The sequence below is a fragment of the Tasmannia lanceolata genome, unplaced genomic scaffold (genome assembly GCF_043159265.1).
Source record: "Tasmannia lanceolata isolate RefF3 unplaced genomic scaffold, GAP_Taslan_0.1 ptg000002l, whole genome shotgun sequence".
In the NCBI taxonomy this organism is placed as follows: domain Eukaryota; kingdom Viridiplantae; phylum Streptophyta; class Magnoliopsida; order Canellales; family Winteraceae; genus Tasmannia; species Tasmannia lanceolata.
The window spans coordinates 40,343,748-40,368,370 of NW_027518679.1; the positions used below are offsets into that span (position 1 = coordinate 40,343,748).

At 38.4% G+C, this 24,623-nt stretch overlaps 1 protein-coding gene and 1 pseudogene across 1 annotated transcript; both read left to right on the top strand.

Moving 5' to 3' along the window:
- The first annotated feature begins 8,147 nt into the window (after positions 1 to 8,147).
- Positions 8,148 to 13,570, top strand: LOC143872454 (beta-cubebene synthase-like). The gene is made up of 7 exons (XM_077376738.1): positions 8,148 to 8,353; positions 9,432 to 9,693; positions 9,801 to 10,173; positions 10,393 to 10,614; positions 11,546 to 11,684; positions 12,145 to 12,393; positions 12,865 to 13,570. The coding sequence occupies exons 1-7, from the start codon at positions 8,210 to 8,212 to the stop codon at positions 13,153 to 13,155; spliced, it is 1,680 nt and encodes a 559-aa protein (XP_077232853.1). The 5' UTR covers positions 8,148 to 8,209; the 3' UTR covers positions 13,156 to 13,570.
- A 3,181-nt stretch (positions 13,571 to 16,751) lies between these two features.
- LOC143891695 ((-)-germacrene D synthase-like) lies at positions 16,752 to 17,578 on the top strand (annotated as a pseudogene).
- The last annotated feature ends 7,045 nt before the right edge of the window (positions 17,579 to 24,623 follow it).

Sequence of the window (24,623 nt, forward strand, 5' to 3'; positions counted from 1 at the left end):
TTGCAAACCATATAGATCCTTGAATTTTCTTTGCAATTCCATCTCTTAGCTCTATTTTCTGTGAAAATCCAGAAAACAACCTGAAACACCAAAAACACAAAAAATACCTTAGTAGCACCGCTTTAAATGAGAGAAATGCGTGCTTTTCCTACCTATAATTCACAGATAAATGTGCTCATCAATATCAGAGAAGAATTGAGAGGGCCTTCAACAAGAAAGTCCGAGTCAGAGATCTAAAGCCAGGATATCTTGTCTTGAAGTCCTACAGGGCACCGGTATTTGATCCCAGAGGGAAGTTCAGACCAAACTGGTTTGGTCCTGACATCGTCGATGAAGTCCTGCCTGAAAAAGCCGTAAGACTCCTCGATGAAAATGGAGAAAAATTAACAGAACCTACAAACCTGGACCAACTAAAGAAATACTATGCTTAGATACACCAAGAGGCCGTCTTTGGTCAATCAAAGCTTAAAAGCCAACAACCTCAAAGTCAAAAAACGTTTGCAAACCCTTTGAGCCTAAAAAAAAAATCTTCTTTCTTTGATAAACTCAAACCAGGGACATCTTTTATGACTTTCGTCATAAAAGATATTAAACCTGAACTACGTCATGACCTGATCCCTCTTTACAGGGTACGTAGGTAGCCTGATCAATTCGGGTTCGGTCAAATCCTTCAAATCTTTCAAATCCTTAAAAGAAGGAAAGAAACAAAACAAACAATCTTTGAAACCCCAAATGGGCGAACTACGGAGACCTAATTCCCATTTCTTTGGGGATACGTAGGCAATCTGGAGGGCCAGATTCGGTCAAAATACAAGAAAGCTTTCCAAAGTCAAAACCTGTTTGAACCCAAGCCTACCTAAAGTCCTTCTGGTGTATTTAGGCCCAGGTTTGTAGAGAAACATAAAGAAAAAAAAATGATGGAGTCTTAGAGCCGCTAGACTGAAAACCCGCAAGGGCGGTTGTGGACCCCGATCCGAGGACGGCGAGGGAACGGGTCCCTGACATCATCCTCTGGATCATCCACAACGTGAAGGAGAACTCTACCAAGGAACTCTCAAAATGGATGCCACCATCACAGCATAGCATGAGTGGCGATATAAAAAGAAAGAGATACATCCTGATCCGGAGCCAGGGCTCGAAACCAAGATATATCTAAAAATAACTCAGAGTCGCCATCCATGGACACGTCATGGAACCAAAACAAATGCTCTGTTTGCAATGGATAACTAGAGATACTAAAGGTCCGTGCCTGATGACGAATGGAGAAGGTCCGAAGAGCGCCCCCAATTCGCAAGAGTGCGAACACTTGGTCTCTTATGCCATTTATTATTAACCTTGAAGAGTTTCAAGCGAAAATCATATGAAATGGGAACACGCATCTCCGAGAAAACGTCTATCTAATCATGCATGTCTCGGAGATGAAAATAAGCACACACATAAGACCCGAAATAAATGTCACCTAATGATGACTAGGTTATGAGTGACATAGTAATAGGTGTCTAAGTTCTGGTGGACAAACACATGCATGCTACAGCTACAGGTATAAGGTCTGCGCATGAAAGTAAGAAAACATAGCAAAACACACAACATAACAAAACAACAAATCCTAAGACTCTAAACGATTTAGCCCGAGTCCTCGGATGGTCTGGTATTCATCCAAAGGAGCCTACGTATCCCCGCCTCCACGAGAATCAAGGCAACGTAGTTCTTCGCACCTATTCTAAGCTAGGATGCCTAAGACACCTAGACCTCTATCTTAGACTCGATCTAAAAGACTGGACTAATTATTAAAGCTTCTTGAACGATTATTTAGATTCCAGTGAATTGTAGATTTTAGGACACCCTATATGCCCTAACTAAATGCAGGTTAGCCCTAAGCTAATGCAGGTGGTTCCTACAACCTATGTGTAACTAGGCTGTATTTCCTAAGGAAAACAAATGGTTGACTAACGCATCTTAGACCTAGTCATCAGTCGGCGATGTAAATCGCCAACTGACTGGACGGAGGCGCTCCTAGCTAGGACAAACTCCTAACTCTAACACAAACACACAACAAGCACACAACAAAAGATAAACTCCTAACTCTAAAACTCTCTATCTAGGACAAACTCCTAACTCTAGAGGAAGATCTTGTTGAAAACAAGGTTTTGAAGAAAAATGGTTAAAGCATTTATTTACAAAGGTTTGGCTGGACCTGGGATAAGAATCCCAAGCTGCACTACGTACCTCGTGGAAGAGGATCAAGCCAACGTAGTTCGAAAATCGAACTCTCCTAATACGCGAAACTCAACACTTTAGATTTTTTTAAAGGTTTTTGATGTTTTCAAATGTTTTTGAAGTGCTTTTATATTTTTGACGTTTAAAAAGGTGTGTTAACATCCTTCAGCTAAAGGGGATCCGATAGAAGAGCCTCCTTACCCACCATATCGCGGTAGAGTAATTTTAGAAGGAAACGGGATCCCTAAAGCCTACGGGGAAAGAAATCAAAACAGAGGGGACTAAAATCCCCAAAGAAAAGAACAATCTCAAAGAGACAAAAACAAAACTAACGAGTCCTAATCAATATCCAAAGGAAACGATATCTAACCCGCGAGGGAAAACCCTAAACAAACGATAGATGAAAAGCTTCCTAAACAAAAATGGACCGACAAAAACTTTATAAGAAAAACTATTAAACGATCAGTCACTTAGAAATGGTCCTAACTGGCTAAACACTCTAAGAGGAGAGAACCCCTTAACCTGCGAAAACTCTAAGGCAGGAACGGAAGAGGCTGGCTCAAGAAAATGTTCCATCGTCGCCATTACAAAGGTCTGAGAAATCTCTATCCTAAACAACTCAACGAAACTACAATAACCATGACCAATCATTGGAAGAACCAAAGAAACAGATCTAGTTTATGGTCTAAACGAGATGAAGAACAAATCCATAACCTCGAGAATTCCAAATACCAAAATGAGAGCCCATGAGTGAAATGAAATTATAAGCAGATGCCCTAACTTGTTATCCTTATGCTTTGCAATAAATCATCTGGATTAACTCAGGGCACCAAGGTGGGCTTCGACCGAAATTCATTGATGATAAGGAGATATGGAATTAATAGAAATCGTTACTTATAAATTGACATCAAAATCCATTCACATTCAAGGATGATTTCACATAAATTCAAAATGGAAAAGATGAATTGGCTATTCCCAAAAGAAGATCTGAGTCTTTGGTATCACGAAAACCGTATTAAACGAAGGACAAATAAGTAGGCACATAATTCACCTTTTGAGAATTATCCAAATACAAAGCATAACAAGATGACAAATGAAGTAAGCCTTTCAACATGCTATCTCTAATACATCAGGTCAGGGAAATGCTAAAACACTTGAACAAGTTATTTCCAGTTTTGCTTTAAAATTGGGAATCAACATAGAGTAGAAAGAAATGAAATCATGGGTTTTCGAAATTAGAGAAATTAATCAATAGACAAATTATAAAGGAGACCTCAAAATTAACAGATCCAGTTTCAGTCACTGCTCCCCGAGGATATCGAATTCAAACCCCAAAATTAAAATGGATATTGAAATTAAAACAAATCCTCCCTCAAAATTTTCAAAACTATGACAATAAAAGACAACAAACAAAGAAAAATTAAAACCTGCAGATCCAATACCCCATCTACAACACCATTCGAAAGACCATGCTAAAATTAAAATCCACACAGACACAGGAAAAGGCAATTCTAGCTACTGGGCCATAAATTGAGACAACCTCGGGTGAGGAACCGAACGTAACGACTCTCATAAATGGAAACATGAGAGGCTGCAAGAAAATACCTTCTTCGGATGAATCGAGATAAGGGGCGTCGGGTGCCGAGCACAAGGGCAGAGCCGACAATGAGAACGCAATCCGTTGCGATGCCGAATGACCAAATCTGCTGGGGTATGACCAGGCATACCCCCCCCCCCCCGGCGAAACTATAAATAGAGGAGGGGGGTAAGGCTTTGAAAGAGAGTTTTTTGGTTGATCTTTTCTCTCTTTCTCTCTCCCCTTTTGTGGTTATTTCACTCCGCTTTTCTTATATACACCGAACCCCTGCTGAAATTTTAGAAAATGTACGGAATGTGGGCACAAGTCTCGAGAAATTATGGATTTTGGGTACCTTTTAAAACAAGAATCAAAGACGGGTGATTCTTCAAAATCGGGTGGTAAAAAGACCCTGATACCCTTGTGACATCAACATAGTCCTTTTTCATTACTGCCTATTACATTGGCATGCTTCACGAGGCTTCTTTTGGTTCATTTGAATGCATATTTGAACCGACAGAACCTTGGGTTCATTTCTATCTTGGCCGTCAGAAGTAACTAGAGACAGATGGATATGCTTGACACTTGATGGAAAACTTTTTGGAACGTTGACAACCCAAAGTCAATCATTATCTTTTCTAACTTCTCTTTTGGCTTAGAATGGTAACGTTATTGAATATGTTTCTTTTGGCTTAGAATCTTTTCACTTCTCTTTTGGTTCTCACTTCTCTTTTGGCTTATAACAGTAACGTTATTGAAAACGTCTCTTTTGGCTTAAAACGGCGACGTTATGGAATACTTTATTATTTCTCGTCTCTTTTGGCTGAGAACGCCGTCGGATTCTAGAGTACGTCGTCGGAATTTCAAGTACGCTACCAGATTTTCTGGGTTCAAACGTGTGTTTCAAACGTATCGAGTACGCCGTCGATTTTAGAGTACGCCGCCAGAATATTAAGAGGTATGCCGGCGGAAATAGGGTGTAAGTGGAAACAGGGTTTACGCTGGCGTAATCCAGGGGTATGCCGGCGTAAATAATGGGTATGCCGGCGTAAATGGGTACGCCGGCGTAATCCGGTGGCATTCTCAGCCAAAAGAGACATATTCAATAACATTACCGTTATAAGGCAAAAGAGTGAGGACCAAAAGAGAAGTGAAAAAATTCTAAGCCGAAAGAGACGTATTCAATAACGTTACCATTCTATGCCAAAAGAGAAGTGAGCAAAGATAATGATTAAATATGGATTGTCAGCATTCCGAAAAGTTTTCCAACACATGTCAAGCATCCATCCATCTCTAGTTATTTCCGACGGCCAAGATAGGAACGAACCCAAGGTTCTGTCAGTTCAAATACACAGTCAAACGAACCAATAGAAGCCTCGTGAAGTGTGCCAATTTAATAGGGAGTAATGAAAAAGGAGGACTCTGTCAATGTCAGAAAGGTATCGGGTCTTTTTACCACCTGATTTTGAAGAATTGCCCGTGTTTCATTCTTGTTTTAAAAGGTACCTGAGATCCGTAATTCCTCGAAACATGTGCCGGCATTCCGTACTCTTCTCTTAAGAAAATTCTGTAGAAAAAACAAAATAAATACCATATCTAACAAGTATGCAACTCTATGAATGTGGTCAATTGATTCAGCTGCCACCACACATAATGGGTAGTCATTAATGTTCCACATATTTCTATCGTGGAGGGGGGTCCATTGTGAGGATTTCATCTGGAGCTGCCGACCAAGAAAAAGTACAAACACTAGGAGGAGCTGGGATATTCCACACCCTATAACCGCTAGTGATGATAGAAAAATGTATGCAATCAGGTTGTAGAAAGCTGAAAACTACCTAAGGAGTACTGGATCATTCCAAACGCTTTGTTGATCTCTCCTAATTTATTAATGTAGCCTAATGCTAGCAGTAGATTATCGATTAATGTGGTCCATTTGGCCACACAGACACAATCCTTACATTCGCGTGGGGCCAGCTTATTCAAAGATCGAAACCATTCATTTGTTGGGCCCCAATAGGTCTTGCCCATAAAATCAACTCCATAGGATGAGCAAAACCCTTCGATCAGCCTCTACATAACTTTGAGTTAGAATCATCATATGGAAATGATTTTCAGGGAAGGGAAAAATACAGATACACCCCCTCAACTATGGCCAAAGTCCACTTCTAACCCCGTGGTATCGAAGGTACCAAAGATACCCCTCGATCAACTTTCTAACATTTTTAAGTAGACCCCTGACTTTACACCCTACAGTTCCAAATTCATCAAAAACACCCCCTGACAATTTCTTCGTTCCCGTCCACCCCGTCATGTAACAAGCATTATTGAAAGATGAGGGGGTGTCTTTGGTGAAGTCGATACCACGGGGTCAGAAGTGGAATTTGGCCATAGTTGAGGGGGTGTAAATGTAAATATCCCTTCAAGGAAAGTCCTATTTACGTTGGGCCCCATCAAATGTAGAGTTTGGATATTGGAACAAGGGTATTAATGAATTTTCTAATAAGTATGGATTGTATGGGGTATATACGGAGGTGCACACAATTATTTTATTTTTTTTAAATAAAGTGGGCTCCACCTTGTACAAAGATCTAAACCATTTAGTTGGTAGGCCCCAAATTAAATGCACCGTACCATGAAAATCATCTCCTTTGGATGATCCAAGGTCTTCGATGTATAGATTTTTCTATATGGTGTTGTTTATGTAAATATTAAAAGGGGTAGGGTCATGATTGAGCTGATTTTTGAGGTACATTCTAGAAACATTAAGGCACAACAACAATGTTTTTGATCTTCGAATAAGGTAGGCTTCATTGTATTTTTTGAAATATATCCTCACCTACAAACAGACGCAGTAGACACTGGGCCCACCTCGCTATTTTTTTAGAAAATTCATTGAGCAACTTTGTTCGAAGTTCCGAACCATTCATTTGTTGTGCTTCAATGTAAATAGCATGTGCCCCAAAACTCATCTCGATGATCATAGCCCTCCAATCTAATACGACGACACCATACGTATGTATGTATCTCCTTGGATTGAAATTTTAGGATCATCCTAGGGAGATTTTTTTGGGATATGACCTATTGACATTGGGTCGGATAAAATGAATGGTTTGGATCTTCGAACAAAGTAAGCCCAAGTGGTTTTTTTTAGTAGAAATACATGTTTATGGCGTCAAACTTCTTCAAAGATATGATCTAAACCATTCATTGTTGGGCCCCACTAAGGTTTCATGTTGAGAGAGAGAGAGAGAGAGAGAGAGAGTAATTAGCAAAAAGACGATTCGGCCAAAAAAAAGGATGGTGAAGGTTTGATTTTAATGTAGTATTGGTTCAAAAAAAAAAAAAGAAAAAAGTGGTAAACAAAATGGAAACACAACAACATACATTTTCAACGTGTTTATGGTGTTTTCCTAAAAAGCCGGACAGTAAAAGTTTTAAACAGAGTAAGAAATGGTAAACCATTAAAACATGTTTTTATGAAAAAATGCAGTTTAAAACGTCATTTTGCTAACTATGGTTGTGACAATCAAGTTTTTATATTGTGTTAGCCCGTATAGTCATGTGTTTTCAAAATGGGCTTTACGTCCCACACCATAGGATGATCCAAAACGTCCATTTGATGGGCCACAATGTAAATTGGTTATGCCCCAAAAATCATTTCCATAGGATGATCACAATTCTCCGATCTATAGTGGTTTCCATATTATGCAGTTTCTCTATAGATCGAGGGCTTGTATCATGCTATGGGAATGATTTTTTTGGGGCACAACCTATTTACATTGCAGCCCATCAAATGGACGGTTTGGATCATCCCATGGTGTGGGTGGTACACAGTCCATCAAAGGGCCTACCTTGCCCAAAGATTTAAACAAATCAATTGTTGGCCCCGCCAAGTGTTCAAGTTGGAGAGAGTAAGAGGGGGGTTGTTAATTTATCAGCATTAATACATATGTAAGCACACGTCTTTGACTTAGAGGGTTAGATACTCATATGATCCACATTTTTTCTCCTACTGCCTATGTATGTGGACAACAAAAATGAATGGTAATTGTCCTGTGTCCTGTGTATTATGGACAACAAACACGTTTTTCAATATTTATATTTGATTTGTACTTATTCGGTTGTATGGGGAAAATGTGGGTGGAATACTTTAAAAAAAATAAAAATCTAAGGCACTAAAACAAGTAGAAAACATTTATTTGCTGGTCACGTTACTCTTTCTCACCCTCTCACCTTCTTCTCTTATTTTATTAGTTCATGTGTATATTCGATGTCATTATCTTATTTCTCTACCATTTTTATGTTTAAATATAGCAGGCCTCCTTTTGATGCCTATAAATAACGATTCATGTGACTCCTCCACCACAAAATACAATACCACCCTTGTCTTCCTTTCCCACCCTTTCCATTCCTATGGATCTCGTAACTGCAACCACTTATTTTGGTTCTTACTTCAATCCACAGGAAGATGAGAAGCCACAACTCAATCCTAAATCAGAAGTGTATCACCCAAGCGTTTGGGGTGATCACTTCCTCACCTACACACATGATCAAATGGTAGACAGAAATTCAATTATCACCTTTAATTACGATGGTTCATGTGTATCTCCTGCTCTTTTGATTCAACCCATGATGTCACGCCCCAACCCAACTTTGTAAATATTGTCAGGTTCTAGGTCTTCCACCCTCCCCGGTTTTGTTTTCCAGCAGTACTAACCGTGACCAACCCATTCCGCGGGGCGCCCACCCCTTGGAGATGCTGAAAATGAGTCTACAGGGGAGATCCACATATACAGCCGAACAACTTTTCCTCAATTTCCGATGTGGGATCTCACAATCCACCCCATTGAAGCCCAACGTCCTTGCTGGCACACCGTATTGGATTGGAGGTCCTGATCTGATACCATTATGTCACGCCCTAGCCTGACTGTGTAAATATTGTCCGGTTCTGGGTCTTCCACCCTCCCGATTTTGTTTTATAGCATTACTAATAGTGCCCGACCCACTCCGCGGGGCCCGCCCCTTGGAGATGTTGAAAACGCGTCTACACTGGGAGAGGGGAGATCCACATATATAACCCAATAACTTTTCCTCCATTTCCGATGTGGGATCTCACTCATGATATTAGGAGATGCTCTCTTCAACGGTTTATTTTAGGTCATCTGAAGCATCTAAAACTCCCCCGTGTCATCGAGGACTTCCCCGAGTCAACTCCTTTTCCCTTGGCCACGTTTCGTATTTTGCCCTATAGAGTTAATAAAAACTCCTTTTACTCTCTTGAGATATGACCTCGTCAACTGCGTTTTTGGCCACGTCTGTGCGGAGTCGACAAGGACTTTTCTTGGCTGCATTTTGACCCGCATCTGGGTTTTTAAACATTGATATGATCTCTTTTGTCTTCTATTATATCTATTTATGTAGTTAGGATTAAAAACGGAGAAAAAGGACGATTGTATAAAATTTAGAAGAAAACAAAATTGTGGATTTATGTATTCAATAGAGAACTACAGGAGAGAGAGAGAGAGAGAGAGAGAGAGCTCATTTATTTTGAGTTATAGCATTTATTTATTTTGAATTACATCGTTTCGTTGTAATAGTAGCTAATGTACATTTGTTTCTGAATGGTACCATGCAGAAATTAGATGAATGGACTAAGCGGATTGAAGAGTTGAAGGAAGAAGTGAAGAGAATGCTAAGCAGTGCCAAGGGGTCACAACAAGAAATAGATTTGATCGATGTGCTTCAACGTCTTGGAGTGGCATATCATTTTGAAATGGAGATTAACGAGGCACTATATCAACTATACGAATCCCATACATATGCTGCTGACGATGATCTATATGTTGTTGCTCTCCGATTTCGACTACTAAGACAGCATGGGTTTAATGTTTCTTCTGGTAAATCCTTTTTTTGTTTCTCTTTTTCATTGCCACAACTTGTGCTACTTTCACTACTTTTGTCATTCACATTCTTTATAACATGACATTGCTGGATTTTGAAACAGATGTATTTAAAAAGTGCAAAGATGAGCAGGGAAACTTCAACTCAACCATAATTAGTGATAAGAGGGGCCTATTAAGCTTGTATGAAGCGGCATATCTCAGTACACAAGGAGAGGATGTATTAGATGAGGCCATTACATTTACACGGAAACACCTTAAATCTGATATAAGCCATCTCGATTCTAAACTTGCAACACAGATAGAGCATGCCTTAGAGATGCCCTTATGGAAGAGTTTACCAAGGCTGGAGCATAGGCATTACATCTCAATATACCAACCACAGAATAAACAAAATGATGTGCTTCTAGAGCTTGCAAAGTTAGATTTCAATCTCTTACAATCGTTGCACCAAATGGAGTTAAAGGATCTTACGAGGTAATTTATTTTAACTGATAATATTTCCACTATCGAGCTATAGAGAAACCATCAAGGCGGGTAGCGCTCTTGATTTCGGTCTCTTTCATCATAATCATATTATCCACTCATCATATAATTTCAAAACTATAGGGTTTTCTTTGTATTACATGAAATCAAACATGCCACATTTGATTCCCTACGATTATAATGGACTATATATATTGATATCTCTTACAGGTGGTGGAAAGAGATGGATCTTACAGGAAACATGCCTTTTGCAAGGGACCGAATCGTGGAATTATACTTTTTTTGGGCGAATGGAGTGTATTTTGAACCACAATACTCTCGAGCTAGAATAATGACTGCCAAAATATTATCCATAATATCAGTGATTGATGACATTTATGATGTGTATGGTAAATTCGAGGAACTAAAACTATTCACAGATGCACTCGATAGGTACTCGATTTACATTTATCTTTTATTTATATTGCTTTGATTAGAAACTACTATATTATATCATTTTAGTTAGGGAAATGATATCAGCACACCAACTTTTTGTATTTTTGTTTTTAGTTTTTTGGGAACCGTAATGACCTTTAGAAGACAAGATTGGTGAGCTCGTATATCAAAACGTGGTGGTGTTGATATCATATCCCTTTAGTTAATATGTCAAAGGACTACTATGATGAATGACACATCAAAGAAAGAACTGAGGCTACATCGTAACTTATTTGAGACACTCGTCCCAAATTACAATACAACGCTAAATGTTGCCACCACACTTAAAATTGGGGTATCTTTGGAAACCATGAAAATAACATTCATGGAATATTTCTTTAACCAACGTAAAAGAACAGTAAAGAGGACGGTGAGAGAGAGACTTGATAAGGTGGTGAATGATGAAAGGGTGCGATGATGCATGAAAAGATAGGGAAAAAAGTTTCCTGTTTTAAATAATATTTTTTTTCATCCGTTTTTCGTTACCAAATCGTGCTCTCCTCACTCACAACCTCCTCACAAAAAAATATCCATGAAATATATTTTTGTGGGTTCCAATCATGCCCTTAGTCATCCTTTGAATTCTCATCTCATATAATAATAGGATCCTATAACCTCCCGATGCTCTCTCTCTCTCTCTCTCTCTCTCTCTCTCTCTCTCTCTCTCTCTCTCTCTCTCTTCTTTAGAAGAGCAGAATATTACCAAAGGTATTATACTGCTGATACTCTGCTAGAATGGTGATGGAAAAATATCACTCACCATATCTAGAGGTAATCTTATTTTTAACTCACGAAATTGATGCTTTAATCAACGACGCTTCACATTCTTTTAATGTGAGAATCATTAACTAGTCAAGTACTGATAATGTGAATGGTTAATTAATTTCAGGTGGGCTATTGAGTCCATAGATCAGCTTCCAAAGTATATGAAAGTGTGTTATCTTGCTCTCTTGGATAATGTCAAGGAAATAGAAGAGGAACTTGCAGCTGAAGGAAAGTCCTATCGTGTACCATACTTAATAGAAGGAGTATGACATCTGAGTATACATAAAGTTTGACACATATTATGAACATATGAATTGGGCTACTGATATTGGCAATACCATGTTTTGATAATTGCACAAACTCATCTTGTCTTTTATTATTTAAATGTTTCTCAAAATTTCTCAAAAGCAATTAAAAAAGAAAAGACAACCTGATTTTTATGCAAGGGTGATGATACATTCACACCCCCTATAGGATAGTTCGCACCCCTTTAAAGGAGGGTACGTGGCAGACTTCAACGTTTTTAACATCAATTCACGTTACAGGGGAGTGAATTATCCTACATGGTGTGTGAATTTATCATTACCCTTATGCAATTATTAAAACATGGAAGTGCCAATATCAGCATCCTAGATTTGTTACAGGAAGATAACCATATCTTTCCATTTCAATGATAATTGCTATTTTCTAATATTATGGTTGAATGGCTTGTTATTATCGCAGATTAGAGGTTTAACAAGAGCATACTTTACTGAAGCTGAATGGTTTAACAGGGGATATGTACCTCTATTCAATGAGCATTTAAGCATCTCATTGATCAGTTGTGGTTACCCAATGCTTACTATCCTTACTTTTGTCGGGATGGGTGAAATTGAAACAAAGGAGGCATTTGATTGGGCAAGCAAAAGACCTAAGGTTGTTATGGATGCATCACTAGTTAACCGACTGCAAGATGACATCGTGGGAAACAAGGTTGGATGCTGATTTACATGAAAACATAGAGATGAAAAATAATAATATTGAGAAAATAAGGTAGGATGCTAAGTGGACGTAATGATATGATAAAGCCTTAAAATGACTTTCATATTCATGTCATGTATCATGACGATTTTAATAACTAACAACTTTCTCAATAAAATAACTTACTTATTCTAAGTTCCTAACCAACTAACTACCACTCATTTCTTAAGAGATTGCTAAACCTACTAAAGTTAAAAAACTAATCCAACTAATAAAAAAACTTAGTTTGTTGTCTTAGTCAGAAGGTGTTTTATGTCCAGCCATTAGGTTATCATTTAAAGACAGCCTTTTTACCCAAAAAAAAGAAGGAAAAATCATAATACAAGCATCAACTAATGAAGTTACATGAGATAGGATGATAAAATATGCAATTACTTTTTGATTGATTTTAACATTATTTTTATGTTTTATTGATATTTGAAGTTTGAACAAGAACGAGGGCATGTTGCATCATCAATCCAATGTTATGTCAAGGAGCATGGCATCTCAGAGCAGGAGGCGTGCGCTAAGCTTCGAGAATTGATAGTGATTGCATGGAAAGACATAAATAAAGCATGCCTCGACCGCCCTGTCTCTCTTACTCTTCTTATGCGAATCGTCAATCTCGCACGTGTTATGGAAGTACTATACAAAGATGAAGATGGATACACCTTCTCAAACGGCAAGACCAAAGAGCGTATCACCTTGCTGTTTGTTGATCCGATTGCCCTTTAAGAATAGATGCGGTTTACTTATTTTTATGGTTTAGATGTACTTGAATAAAGCAATATTGATTATCTTATTACTGTTGTATGTAACATGTAATAGCGTTAAGAGGAATGATAGATGCAAGGGCCTTCTTTATGCAAGGGCTGGAGAAGGGCCCTTGAATAGATCCACATCATTTTTAAATTCGGTTGAGAAACTGAATTCGGTTGCTCTTAATGACGTGGATGTAGTCTAGGGCTCTTCTCTAGCCCTTGCATAAAGAGGCACCTTGCATCTATCATTCCTCGAGCGTTAATAGTACTTTGTGTTTACTATGTTGTCTAAATTGTTGGATATATATTATGTAATAGGCGTACTAATATTTTGTACGTGTTTAATATCTCCTCTGAATGACAGTATGTATTGTATGTTTTGTCCCAAACTGAATACAGAGTGACCTACGAAACATGTCTAAAGCAAAGTTCACTGTGAAGAGAACAAATGAGTACTGTGATAACATACTTGATTTGGGTTATCATAGATTATCTTTACACTAATAGAGATATTAAGTATAAAATCACAATTATTCTAATAGGTCACACTAGCACAAATACTCTTAGTACAAGAAAACCCCTTTTTTGGTGGCGCACAAAATCTGTCCCATAAATTGCAATGGAAATTCAAGGAAATGGAAATGGAAAAAAAAAGTCACTAATAAGTATTTTTTAATAACTCAACTCAACTCAACAAAGCCTTTGTCCCAAGCTAGTTGGGGTCAACTAAATCAATCCTTTAGAAAAACAAAATTCATGAAGAAGGTAAAAGGGATCTACCCGGCTCTAATCCTGGTTCTAGTTGGGTTATTCTACCTGGATCATTTTCTTCCATTCTATCCTATCCAAGGTTATGTTCTCTGTTAAGTTCCTAGCTATCAAGTCTTTCCTCACTCTTTCTACCCATGTTATTTTCGGTCTACCCCTACCTCTTTTTACTCCCTCAATTTGGCACGAGTCACCTCTTCTCACCTGAGCATCCAAAGGCCTACTTTGGATATGTCCAAACCATCTTAAGCGGTGCTCTCTCATCTTCTCCTCGATTGGAGCCACCCCCACCTTTTTACGAATGTCTTCATTTTTAATTCTATCTAACCTTGTGTGGCTTCACATCCATCTAAGCATTCGCATCTCCGCTACATTCATCTTATGCACATGCTGCTTTTTGGTGGCCCAACATTCTGAGCCGTACAGCATGGCTGGCCTCACAGCTATTTTATAAAACTTTCCCTTCAACTTGGTAGGGATTTTACGGTCACACAGAACTCCTTAGGCAAGCGTCCACTTCAACCAACCTGCTCTTATAAAATTAAAAAAAATTAAAAAAAAACATTTAATTTTTAGCCATGGAAAAAAATTCTTCCTTAATATTTATTATTTTTCAAAAAAAAATTAAGTATGTTTTTCCGCGATAAAAAAAATTATAACCAATATTGCCGGCAAAAACAAATGGTTCACATTTTCTCCCCAAAAGTGCCCTCTCTCTTCTGGCAACTAAAAAAACAGCCCATGTTCATGTTCAGCTACAGCCGATTGCAGCGGCAAGTTTGCACCGATCGGCTTTGGCTTTCCGACGAGCTGCTAATGGCAAAAAAATATCAATACGGCAATGACGGTGACTTCGCCGAGAAAGGATTCCGGCTGGCATTGGCTAGAATCCCCGTCAACACTACTTGGCTGATAAAAACGTATGATTAACATCCTAGCAGAAGTGGCCTCTGCTCATGCGATTTTCCAACTAGAAAATAACCGATCAAGGATGCAATAGCTTTGCCGAACTAGAGCATACATTCCAAAGAGAGATAGAGAGAGAAATGATACATGCAACAGCCCATTACTCTTGCTGAACTTCCAGTTCCTTTTCTTTCCCAACTTGCAACACCCCTACATTTAGTGGCAAAACAAATCACACACTGATCCAAACCATAAAAAAGAGCCATGTGGGTTAGTTTTTGCTACTGCCTATTTAGAAAGAGCGGAAATAAGGAACGAAAGAGAGAAGCAAAATTATAGTTGGGGTGTATTCAATCCTTCAAGGAATGGAGTGTGAAGAAAAGAAAGATCTACATAAATCTTCAACAAGACGTTCGAAAAGGGGTCCATGAAAAGAAAAGGAGGTTATGAGAGTGCAGTCCTTTTCAGACAAAATATTAAAAAAACCCAGAGCCTGGGCTTCGGTCGACCGAATCCATCTTAGGTCAGTCGAAGGTCCCCTCGGTCAACCGAGTCCAAAAAACTTAGTTTTGTTTCTTTTTCGGTTTTTTCTTGTTTTCACCGTAACCTTTGATCCAACTATTGGATTTTTACTCGTTTGATTTCAATCAACGCAAGGAATCCAATATTCCCAATGGATCGCTTGAAATTTTGTCGCCAAAAACCAAAATTCTTTGAGCACAATTTCAATTTAAAATAGGAAACATAAACAATATTCAATCTCCGATAGCCGAGAATGGGCTCCGAGCGCACCGGTAAAAACCATGCTGTATCATTGATTGGAAATTGACCAATCTAAGTAACTATCAGCACTGATACCATTGAAAGTTGGTGGTGGAACAAGATTGCATCTGGAGGTTCATGATTTCTCCTTGTTGTTATCACATGCCTTGGAGTTCCAACAGTGAGTATTTTTTAATTCCCCAAATTGGTGTCCAAATCTTGTGAAAGATCCACCCTCCCCGGTTATGTTTTCCAACAGTACTAACCGTGACCGACCCAATCCGTAGGGCACCCACCCCTTGGAGATGCTGAAAATACGTCTACAGGGGAGATCCACATATATAGCCCAACAAATTTTCCTCCATTTCCGATGTGGGGTCTCACAATCCACCCAATTGAAGCCCAACGTCCTCCCTGGCACACCGTACTAGATTGGAGGTCCCGATCTGACAACGTTATGTCACGCCCCAGCCTGACTGTGTAAATATTGTCTGGTTCTGGGTCTTCCGCCCTCCCCGATTTTGTTTTCCAGCATTACTAACCGTGCCCGACCCACTCCGCGGGGCCTGCCCCTTAGAGATGGTGAAAACGCATCTACAGGGGGAGAGGGGAGATCTACATATATAGCCCAACAACTTTTCCACCCTTTCCGATGTGGGATCTCATTCGTGATGTTAGGGGATGCTCTCTTCAACGGTTTATTTTTAGGTCATCTGAAGCATCTAAAACTTCCCCGGGTCATTGAGGACTCCCCTGAGTAAACTCTCTTTCCCCTTGGCCACGTTTCGCATTTTGCCCTATAGAGTTAATAAAAACTCCTTTCACTCTCTTGAGTTATGACCTCGTCAACTGCATTTTTTGCCACGTCTGTGCGGAGTCGACAAGGATTTTTCTTGGCTGCATTTTGACTTTGATCTGGGTTTTTAGATATGATCTCTTTTGTCTTCTATTATATCTATTTATGTAGTTAGGATTAAAAACGGAGAAAAAGGATGATTGTATGAAATTTAGAAGAAAACAAAATTGTGGATTTATGTATTCAATAGAGAACTACATGAGAGAGAGAGAGCGCTCTTTTATTTTGAATTATAGCGTTTATTTATTTTGAATTACAACGTTTCGTTGTAATAGTAGCTAATGTACATTTGTTTCTGAATGGTACAATGCAGAAATTACATGGATGGACTAAGCGGATTGAAGAGTTGAAGGAAGAAGTGAAGAGAATGCTAAGCAGTGCCAAGGGGTCACAACAAGAAATAGATTTGATCGATGTGCTAAAACGTCTTGAGTGGCATATCATTTTGAAATGGAGATTAACGAGGCACTACATCAACTATACGAATCCCATACCTATGCTGCTGACGATGATCTATATGTTGTTGCTCTCCGATTTCGACTACTAAGACAGCATGTGTTTAATGTTTCTTCTGGTAAATCCTTTTTTTGTTTCTATTTTTCATTGCACAACTTGTGCTACTTTCACTAGTTTTGTCATTCACATCCTTTATAACATGACATTGCTGGATTTTGAAATAGATGTATTTAAAAAGTTCAAAGATGAGCAGGGAAACTTCAACTTAACCTTAATTAGTGGTAAGAGGGGCCTATTAAGCTTGTATGAAGTGGCATATCTCAGTACACAAGGAGAGGATGTATTAGATGAGGCCATTACATTTACACGGAAACACCTTAAATCTGGTATAAGCGATCACGATTCTAAATTTGCAACACAAATAGAGCATGCCTTAGAGATGCCCTTATGGAAGAGTTTACCAAGGCTAGAGCATAGGCATTACATCTCAATATACCAACCAGAGAATAAACAAAATGATGTGCTTCTAGAGATTGCAAAGTTAGATTTCAATCTCTTACAATCGTTGCACCAAATGGAGTTAAAGGATCTTACGAGGTAATTTATTTTAACTGATAATATGTCCTTGTGTGTTGTTATGTGCATATAACTAATGTGCATATGGGTAGTTATAATCTGATTGTTGTCTAGTTATGGGGATGTGTTTTAGAGCTATGGGTGTTAGCTATGGTGTATGGGTTTAGGATAGAGGGAGTTAGTTGTTGTAGATGTGTCTTGTTAGTGGGTGTTGGTTACTTGTTATGTGTTATGTAAGTGGGTTAATGGGGCAGTTATGTGGCACTACCTTCATTCTTGTATTTAGGAAGTTTATGTTAATGAAAATGAAAGAGAAGAATTTTACAGCACAAAGGAGACTTCGTTCTAGGAGAGTCATGGTTCCTCTCGAATCGAGCCATTAGGAGGTCCGGTTGCCTCGAATCAACCTCTCTCCCCCTCATTTCTATTTTATTTTCGTTTACTTCCGTTACGGCCAATTAGGCATGTAACAATTGGTATCAAAGCGGAAGATCCTGCGCCATGGCTGCGTCTTCAGAATTTTGGGAATCAATACGTGACAATTTGGAAAAGATTAAAGCACTTGCTTTGAAGATGATGGAAGAACAACATCAATTTATGGAAGGCTTAAAAAAAATCAGCACAACGATAGAGGAAATACTCAAAGACGAAGGAAGGCTAAAGATGGAAGATTTTGATGTTCGGAGAAAGAAAAAAGCGGCAATTGATGATCATGAAAAATCGTATTCCCCTTCTCAACTTTCACCACAACAGATTTCCAAAGTGAGATTCACAAGATCACGGTCATCACTTTTGAAGAATATGGAGGTCTAAAGTTGATTGTGTTTCTCAATCGAAGTGTGCCCAATAAGATTTGGGACCCGGGCGGAAGACAATCTTTTCTATAGTAATTCGACCTTGAGGACAATGTCGATTCTAAGGGAGAAGGAATGTTATGTGCATATAACTATGGTGCATATGGGTAGTTTTAATCTGATTATTGTCTAGTTGTGGGGATGTGTTTTATAGTTATGGGTGTTAACTATGGTGTATTGGTTTAGGATAGTGGGAGTTAGTTGTTGTAGATGTGTCTTGTTAGTGGGTGTTGGTTACTTTGTAAAGTAAATTGCAGAAAGTAAAAGAAAGGTAGAGGGATTTATTTCATAAGTTCTGGGGGCAACGTGAGACGGAGATTTTATGATGTCACCACTTGTACCTTACTTTGTAAAGAAAATTGCAGAAAGTAAAAGAAAGGTAGAGAGATTTACATCTTAAGTTCTGGGGGCAACGTAAGCTGGAGATCTTATGATGTCACCACCTCATACCTTGCTCTGTAAAGGAAATCACATAAAGCTTGGTAAACAAATGTAAATTTACTAAAAGCTTAAGAGAAATAGGCAGAGTAGCTGCACTATTGAGAGGATTTAGAGATTGCGGAGATTTTGGCAGCGTAACGGCGCTGTTTTGACGAAGAGACTTCGGGTTTGCCAAGATTTCGGCAAAATAAGGGTGCTATTTAGATAATAGGACCTTGGATTCTCTAAAATTTGGCAGCACAACGGCACTGTGTTGGCGAAGGGGCTTCGGGTTTGCCGAGATTTAGGTAGAACAACGGCACTATTATTAAAAAATAGCTCGTGGTTCTGCGAAATTCGACAGAACAACGTGTGAACCCCGATTTGAGAAGTGTCAAGGAACGAGTCCTTGTCGGTCCTTTTGATCTCCACATGAAGGAGAGCTCTACCAAAGAACTCTCAAAACAAAACGCCTTATGGTGATATAAGAGATACCTCTTGATCCGGAAACAAAAGCCTCGAAACCAAGACGTACCTAAAATTTTGAAAGAGTCGCCATCCATGGATAGGCCATGGAACCAAAAATAAATGCTCTGTTTGCAACGGATAACCAGAGAAGAAATGGTCCGTGCCAGATTACGAGTAGGGAAGGTGTTAGGAATCCTACTCGCCCAAGCAGACTCGGTCTCTTATGCAATTTATTTATTGTTTTCAAAGAATTTTGGCCGAAAATCATGTGAAATGGGAACAAATATCTCCGAGAAAATGTCTACCTAAACGTGCATGACCTGGGGATGGGCAAAAGAAAAATAAAATATCCATATCCTAAAGAGAATTGATATCAAAACCATCTGACATTGAAAAGAACACTAGAATCCGCCGTCTCTCAAAGAGGCGAAGAAAACTAGAATAAATTCAATACCAGGTAATCCTGCTACCTATCTCCACACATCACATCTAACATCCATTCCTAAAAAGAGTTGGAAACAATATCATCTGTCATTCAATACCCTAGCATGATCCTTGTCTTCTCCTGCTGATCTCCGATCAAGAGTCCGGCCGATTCATTTAGTTTCATTTCTTAGTTCACTGTCTTGTTTGATCTTCTTCTTTGTTTTCCAAGCTTTAAACCCTAATTTTCTTATTGTTAGTATTTGTAACCCTAGATCCGCCTTTAAACCATAGATTAATGTATTCCTTTCACTCGTTCAAGTTTTTAAACTGCGGATCCAAGCTTCAAATCCTTAAAATTTGCCATCAATTGCTTGAACTTGTTTAGATCCGAATATTTTGGGTGGAATTTGATTTGTGCTTTTCTGAAAATCGAGGAAGGAAGTCTAAATGTCTTAAATCTGTATAAAGGAAGATTAATATTCTAGCTCGGTTGAACGATCGCTAGGATCCGGATCCAAGGAAGAATTAGAGATTTTCAAAAGAGAATTGCAGAGCTGAGGATAAAGGTAAAGAGGAAAAGATTTGAACATTCCTTCTCATACCTAGGTAGAAAGAAGTGAAAGAAGAGGTAATTGTTTTTCCTCTTTTTGAAATATTATTTAATCTTATTAGTTGCTCACATTTTGCGATAATCTTTCACTAATGATTGTTTAACAGCATGCTATTGTGATTCTGTTTGGAATTTATGACAATGTTTATAGATTATTTTGTGTTCATCTTTATTCGATGATTGCATAAGAATGTGAAATTGATGTTCTGGAGGTTGTTGACTTTTTTTTTAATGTGATGATTTTTACTTGTTAGTGTCCTTGAAATGGTAGTATTAATTAGAGGCTTTGATGTTTGTTGATACGTATGTTCAGCTTGGTATATTTTTGTGTGTGCTTAGAGGACAGTAGTGAAAGAGAGTTATAAATGTTGATTTTGTCTTGAAGTGATAACCTCCCTTAGGTTAGTCTAGATGATGTGTGAATATTTTAAGGGTGTTACGTCATACTTGAGTAAAGTGTCTTGGCTTTGATTTCAGTTGACATTTAAAAAAAAAAAAGTCTATGTATTTGAATAATGTATTTCTATCTGAAATATGGAGGAAAGTGTGAGGTTCATAATGTAAATGGCCAATTTTGTGCTACTGTAATAACAATACTAGTGCTTGTGTTGAAGACTATTTCTCATGCTTTTGGTGCTACTAAAAACTCTACAAATTTTTTTATCTTTTTATTTTGACTGGATGCAACATGCCTATGTTTAAATAGGGAAAGGGCATATACTTTTATTTCTTTCCCATTTTGATCCTTTGTATAAAATTTATTCTCTGAAAGAATGTTCTTCTATTCCTTCAATTTTCAAATAGTTATAGACTTACTCAGTTTTGAAAATCTGTAAAATAGAAACAACTTTTTATAACTCTAATGGTCGTTAGTTCATTGTTTTTTTTTTTAAATGGTTAGGTTTAAAATTTTATGTTTGTAGTTCCTAACTTTTGTAATTCATTTTGCAAAAGGATAGGTCTGGTTCTACATTTATTTCATCAAATGTTTTCATGGAAAACCTTGAGTCCGCTCATCTAGAAAGTTTACGTTGTGTTAGCTCGCATATTATTTCTATGGCAATGTCAAGTAAGTTTTCAGTTCATCGACCTATCTTCATTCAAAACTGTCAGTAATTTTCATTAGGGGCATATTAAATCATTTCAGTTGAAAACTTTGGGGTTTGTATGTTTAGTGATTTCTACTACCAATTCAAAGTTACCAATATTCACAAGCCCTATTACCATTATCACAATGCTTAGTGATTTCAAAGTCTTGTAGTCATTTAAAGAAATTTGTTTACTCTTCTAGGAATAGGGACAATAGTTACTTAGATGTTAAAATGCTTTCACTTAGAATTACTTTATATTATGAATGTAAAAGAAGATGATAGAGAGAGACATTTGCCTTTTCAATTATAGTTTACATAGAGTCACTTTGGATTTCAGTGCTATTTAAAGAAGAATAAACTGTATAGGCTACTGGTTTATGAAAAACTGAAAAGAGACATCATAGGCAGGTCCTAATTCCTAAATATTTCAGTTCTTCTTGCAGACATCCTTGTGGACCTCGATCCGAGAGAGGCGGCGGAGGGATGTGCCCCAACGCGCTAGTCTCTATGGATCATCCACGTGAATGGAGAGCTCTACCAAGGAACTCTCGAAAGAAGTGCCCCTCACAGCATGAGTGGCGGTACAAAGGTGAGATACCTCTCGATTCGGGGACTAGCCCAGATTCGAGGCGTACCTTAAACAAAGAAGAGTCGCCATCCAAGGAAGTGGGCCAAGGATCCCATACTATGCTCTGTTGCAACGGATAACCAGATATATAAAAGAAGGTTCGTGCCTGGTTACGAATTCAGAAGGTCTAAAGAGCACCTCATCCGCCCAAGTGCAAACACGTGGTCTCTTACGCCATTTACTTAATAATTTTGAAGAGTTTTGGGCGAAAGTCATATGAAATGGGAATGAATATCTCTGAGAAGACGTCTATCTAATCATGCATGTCTCGGAGATGAATAATAAGCACACATAAAAGAAATGAAAGAAGTGTCGCCAAATAATAGCTAGGTTATAAGTGTCATACCTAATTGGTGTCTGAGTTCTAGTGTGCAAACACATGCATACTACAGCTAAAGGTATAGGATCTGTACATGAAAGTAAGAAAACACAGCAAAATACACAACACAATTCACTTCTAAACATAACTGGATAAAATGAATCCTAAAACTCTAATGCATTGACTCGAACCAAGATGGCCGTCCATCCCAGCTGCTCTACGTATCCCGGCCTCGAGAAGAATCAGAGTCAACGTAGTTCGATGGCCTATTCTAAACTACGATGCCTAACCATCTAAAACCGCTATCCTAGACTCGATCCACTAGACTCGACTGATTTTTAAAGCTTTTTGCACAATTGCTTACGTTCAAGTGAATTGTAATTTTTAGGACTCTATATGCCCTAACTAATGCAAGTTGATTAGCCTTAAGCTAATGCAGGTGCGCCCTACATCCTATGTGTAACTAGGCTGTGCATCCTAAAGAAAACCACGGGCTGACTATATGCTTCCTAGTCTAGCCATCGGTTCGACTAAATGTCTAACCGATCGACTCGAGGCCTCCTAACTCTAGGGACACTCACACGACAGGACACACCATATCAATACAAATCAGGACAGACTCCTAACTCTAAAACACCCCAAATAGCTAAGATAGATTCCTAACTCTAGGGGAAGATCTTTTTGAAAAAAAAAAGGTTTTTGAAGAATTTTTGTATTTTTTTGAATGTTTAAAATGTTTATTTTTAAAGGTTTGGCTGGACTTGGGATAAAGATCCCAAGCTGCACTACGTACCCTGTAGAAGGGATCAAGCCAACGTAGTTCGGAACAGATTTCCTAACTACTCTTAAAAGACTCAGATTTTTGAGGATTTTTGGTTTTTAGATGTTTTTGAATTTTCAAGTGTTTTTTGAAATTTTTGAATATTTTTGAGTTTTTGACACAAGAGGACAAATCCCTATCATCATAAGGGTAGGACAAACTCCTGAATATCCCGCAAAGGTTGGACAGCAACCTATGCTTTGCGGGGGAAAATGACAAAATAACAACTCTGCAAGGGTTGGACAGCATCCTATACCTTACAAGAGCGGATAAAAATCACAATATTTGATGAGAGGTTGGAAAGAATCCTAACCCCTATGATGATAGGACAGACTCCTGAAAGACAGAAGGACTGACTCTCTAGCTAAGAACAGACTCCTATGCTAAAGACTGACACTGAAATTAGGAATTCTAAGAAGGATGTGCTAATGAGACAAGGCATGTCTCTTAAAAAAGATGAAGGACAACTATGACCAATGAGACAAAGCCTGTCTTCAAAGGGTTTGAATTTTACCACATGAGACATAGCCTGTCTCCCTGAGGATAAACTTTCCTACGAGACAAAGCATGTCTCTCTAAAAGGGTAAGCTCTGGATAACTCCTTCATTGCCCTTGCAATGAGAGGTAAGTCTAAAAAAAAATAAGAGGGGAAACAATGAAGGGTATCAATGAGACTAAGCAGGTCTCCAAAAAGAGAGGTGGGCTCCAAGTATCCTTATCATTGCCCTTGCAATGATAAAAAGGGTTAGGACAACTACCAGACCAAATTGGCCTACAACTAAGAAAGGAGTTTCTAATGATGAGGCTAAACAAGCCTCCTACGTGCGACTCACTAATGAGACAAAGCCTGTCTCTCAAAGAGTATGACTATCTGCTGAGACGTAGCTCGTCTTCCTAAAGGGTGGGCTCAAGATGTCTCTTTCATTGCCCTTGCAATGAGGGAATGGTTCTAAAGAAGGATTAAAACATCTAAAAGGCTGGGTAAGCCTACTAAACAAAAGAGGGGAGTGCTACTATGACCGAGCAGGTCCCTAAAAGATGGGCTTGGGCTAGCGCCTTCATCGCCCTTTGCTATGATAGAATCCATAACAGATGTCAAGACTCTGACGGACAACAAATCCAGAACCAAAAACTATTTTTGTCAAATTTTCCTCAACTATATCTCCAACCCTACTCACCTTTGGTCACTAGAACAAAAAATAAGATATGCAAACTACCAGGGACTTCTTTTAAAAAAAAAAAAAAAAAAAAAAAAAAAAACCTAACCTACACTATATCTATGGTACATACACCCAATAAAAATATTCTAAAAGAAAAATGTCATTGGTCCTACAAATAAGACAGTGAACCATAGGTCCAAAGTGAAGAAATTTGATTCAAGTAGGGGTAGTGACTTTGATCATAGATTCAGAAGGAAAGGGCTGCATTGAATAATTTTCGATTAGATCATGCTTTCCAGGCTGAAAATGTAGAAGTAATAGC

Coding starts and splice junctions, on each gene's coding strand:
- LOC143872454 (XM_077376738.1), top strand. CDS start 8,210: ATGGATCTCGTAACTGCAACCACTTATTTTGGTTCTTACTTCAATCCA. Junction 10,615..11,545: donor TTCACAGATGCACTCGATAG/GTACTCGATTTA, acceptor AATTAATTTCAG/GTGGGCTATTGAGTCCATAG. Junction 12,394..12,864: donor ATGACATCGTGGGAAACAAG/GTTGGATGCTGA, acceptor TGATATTTGAAG/TTTGAACAAGAACGAGGGCA.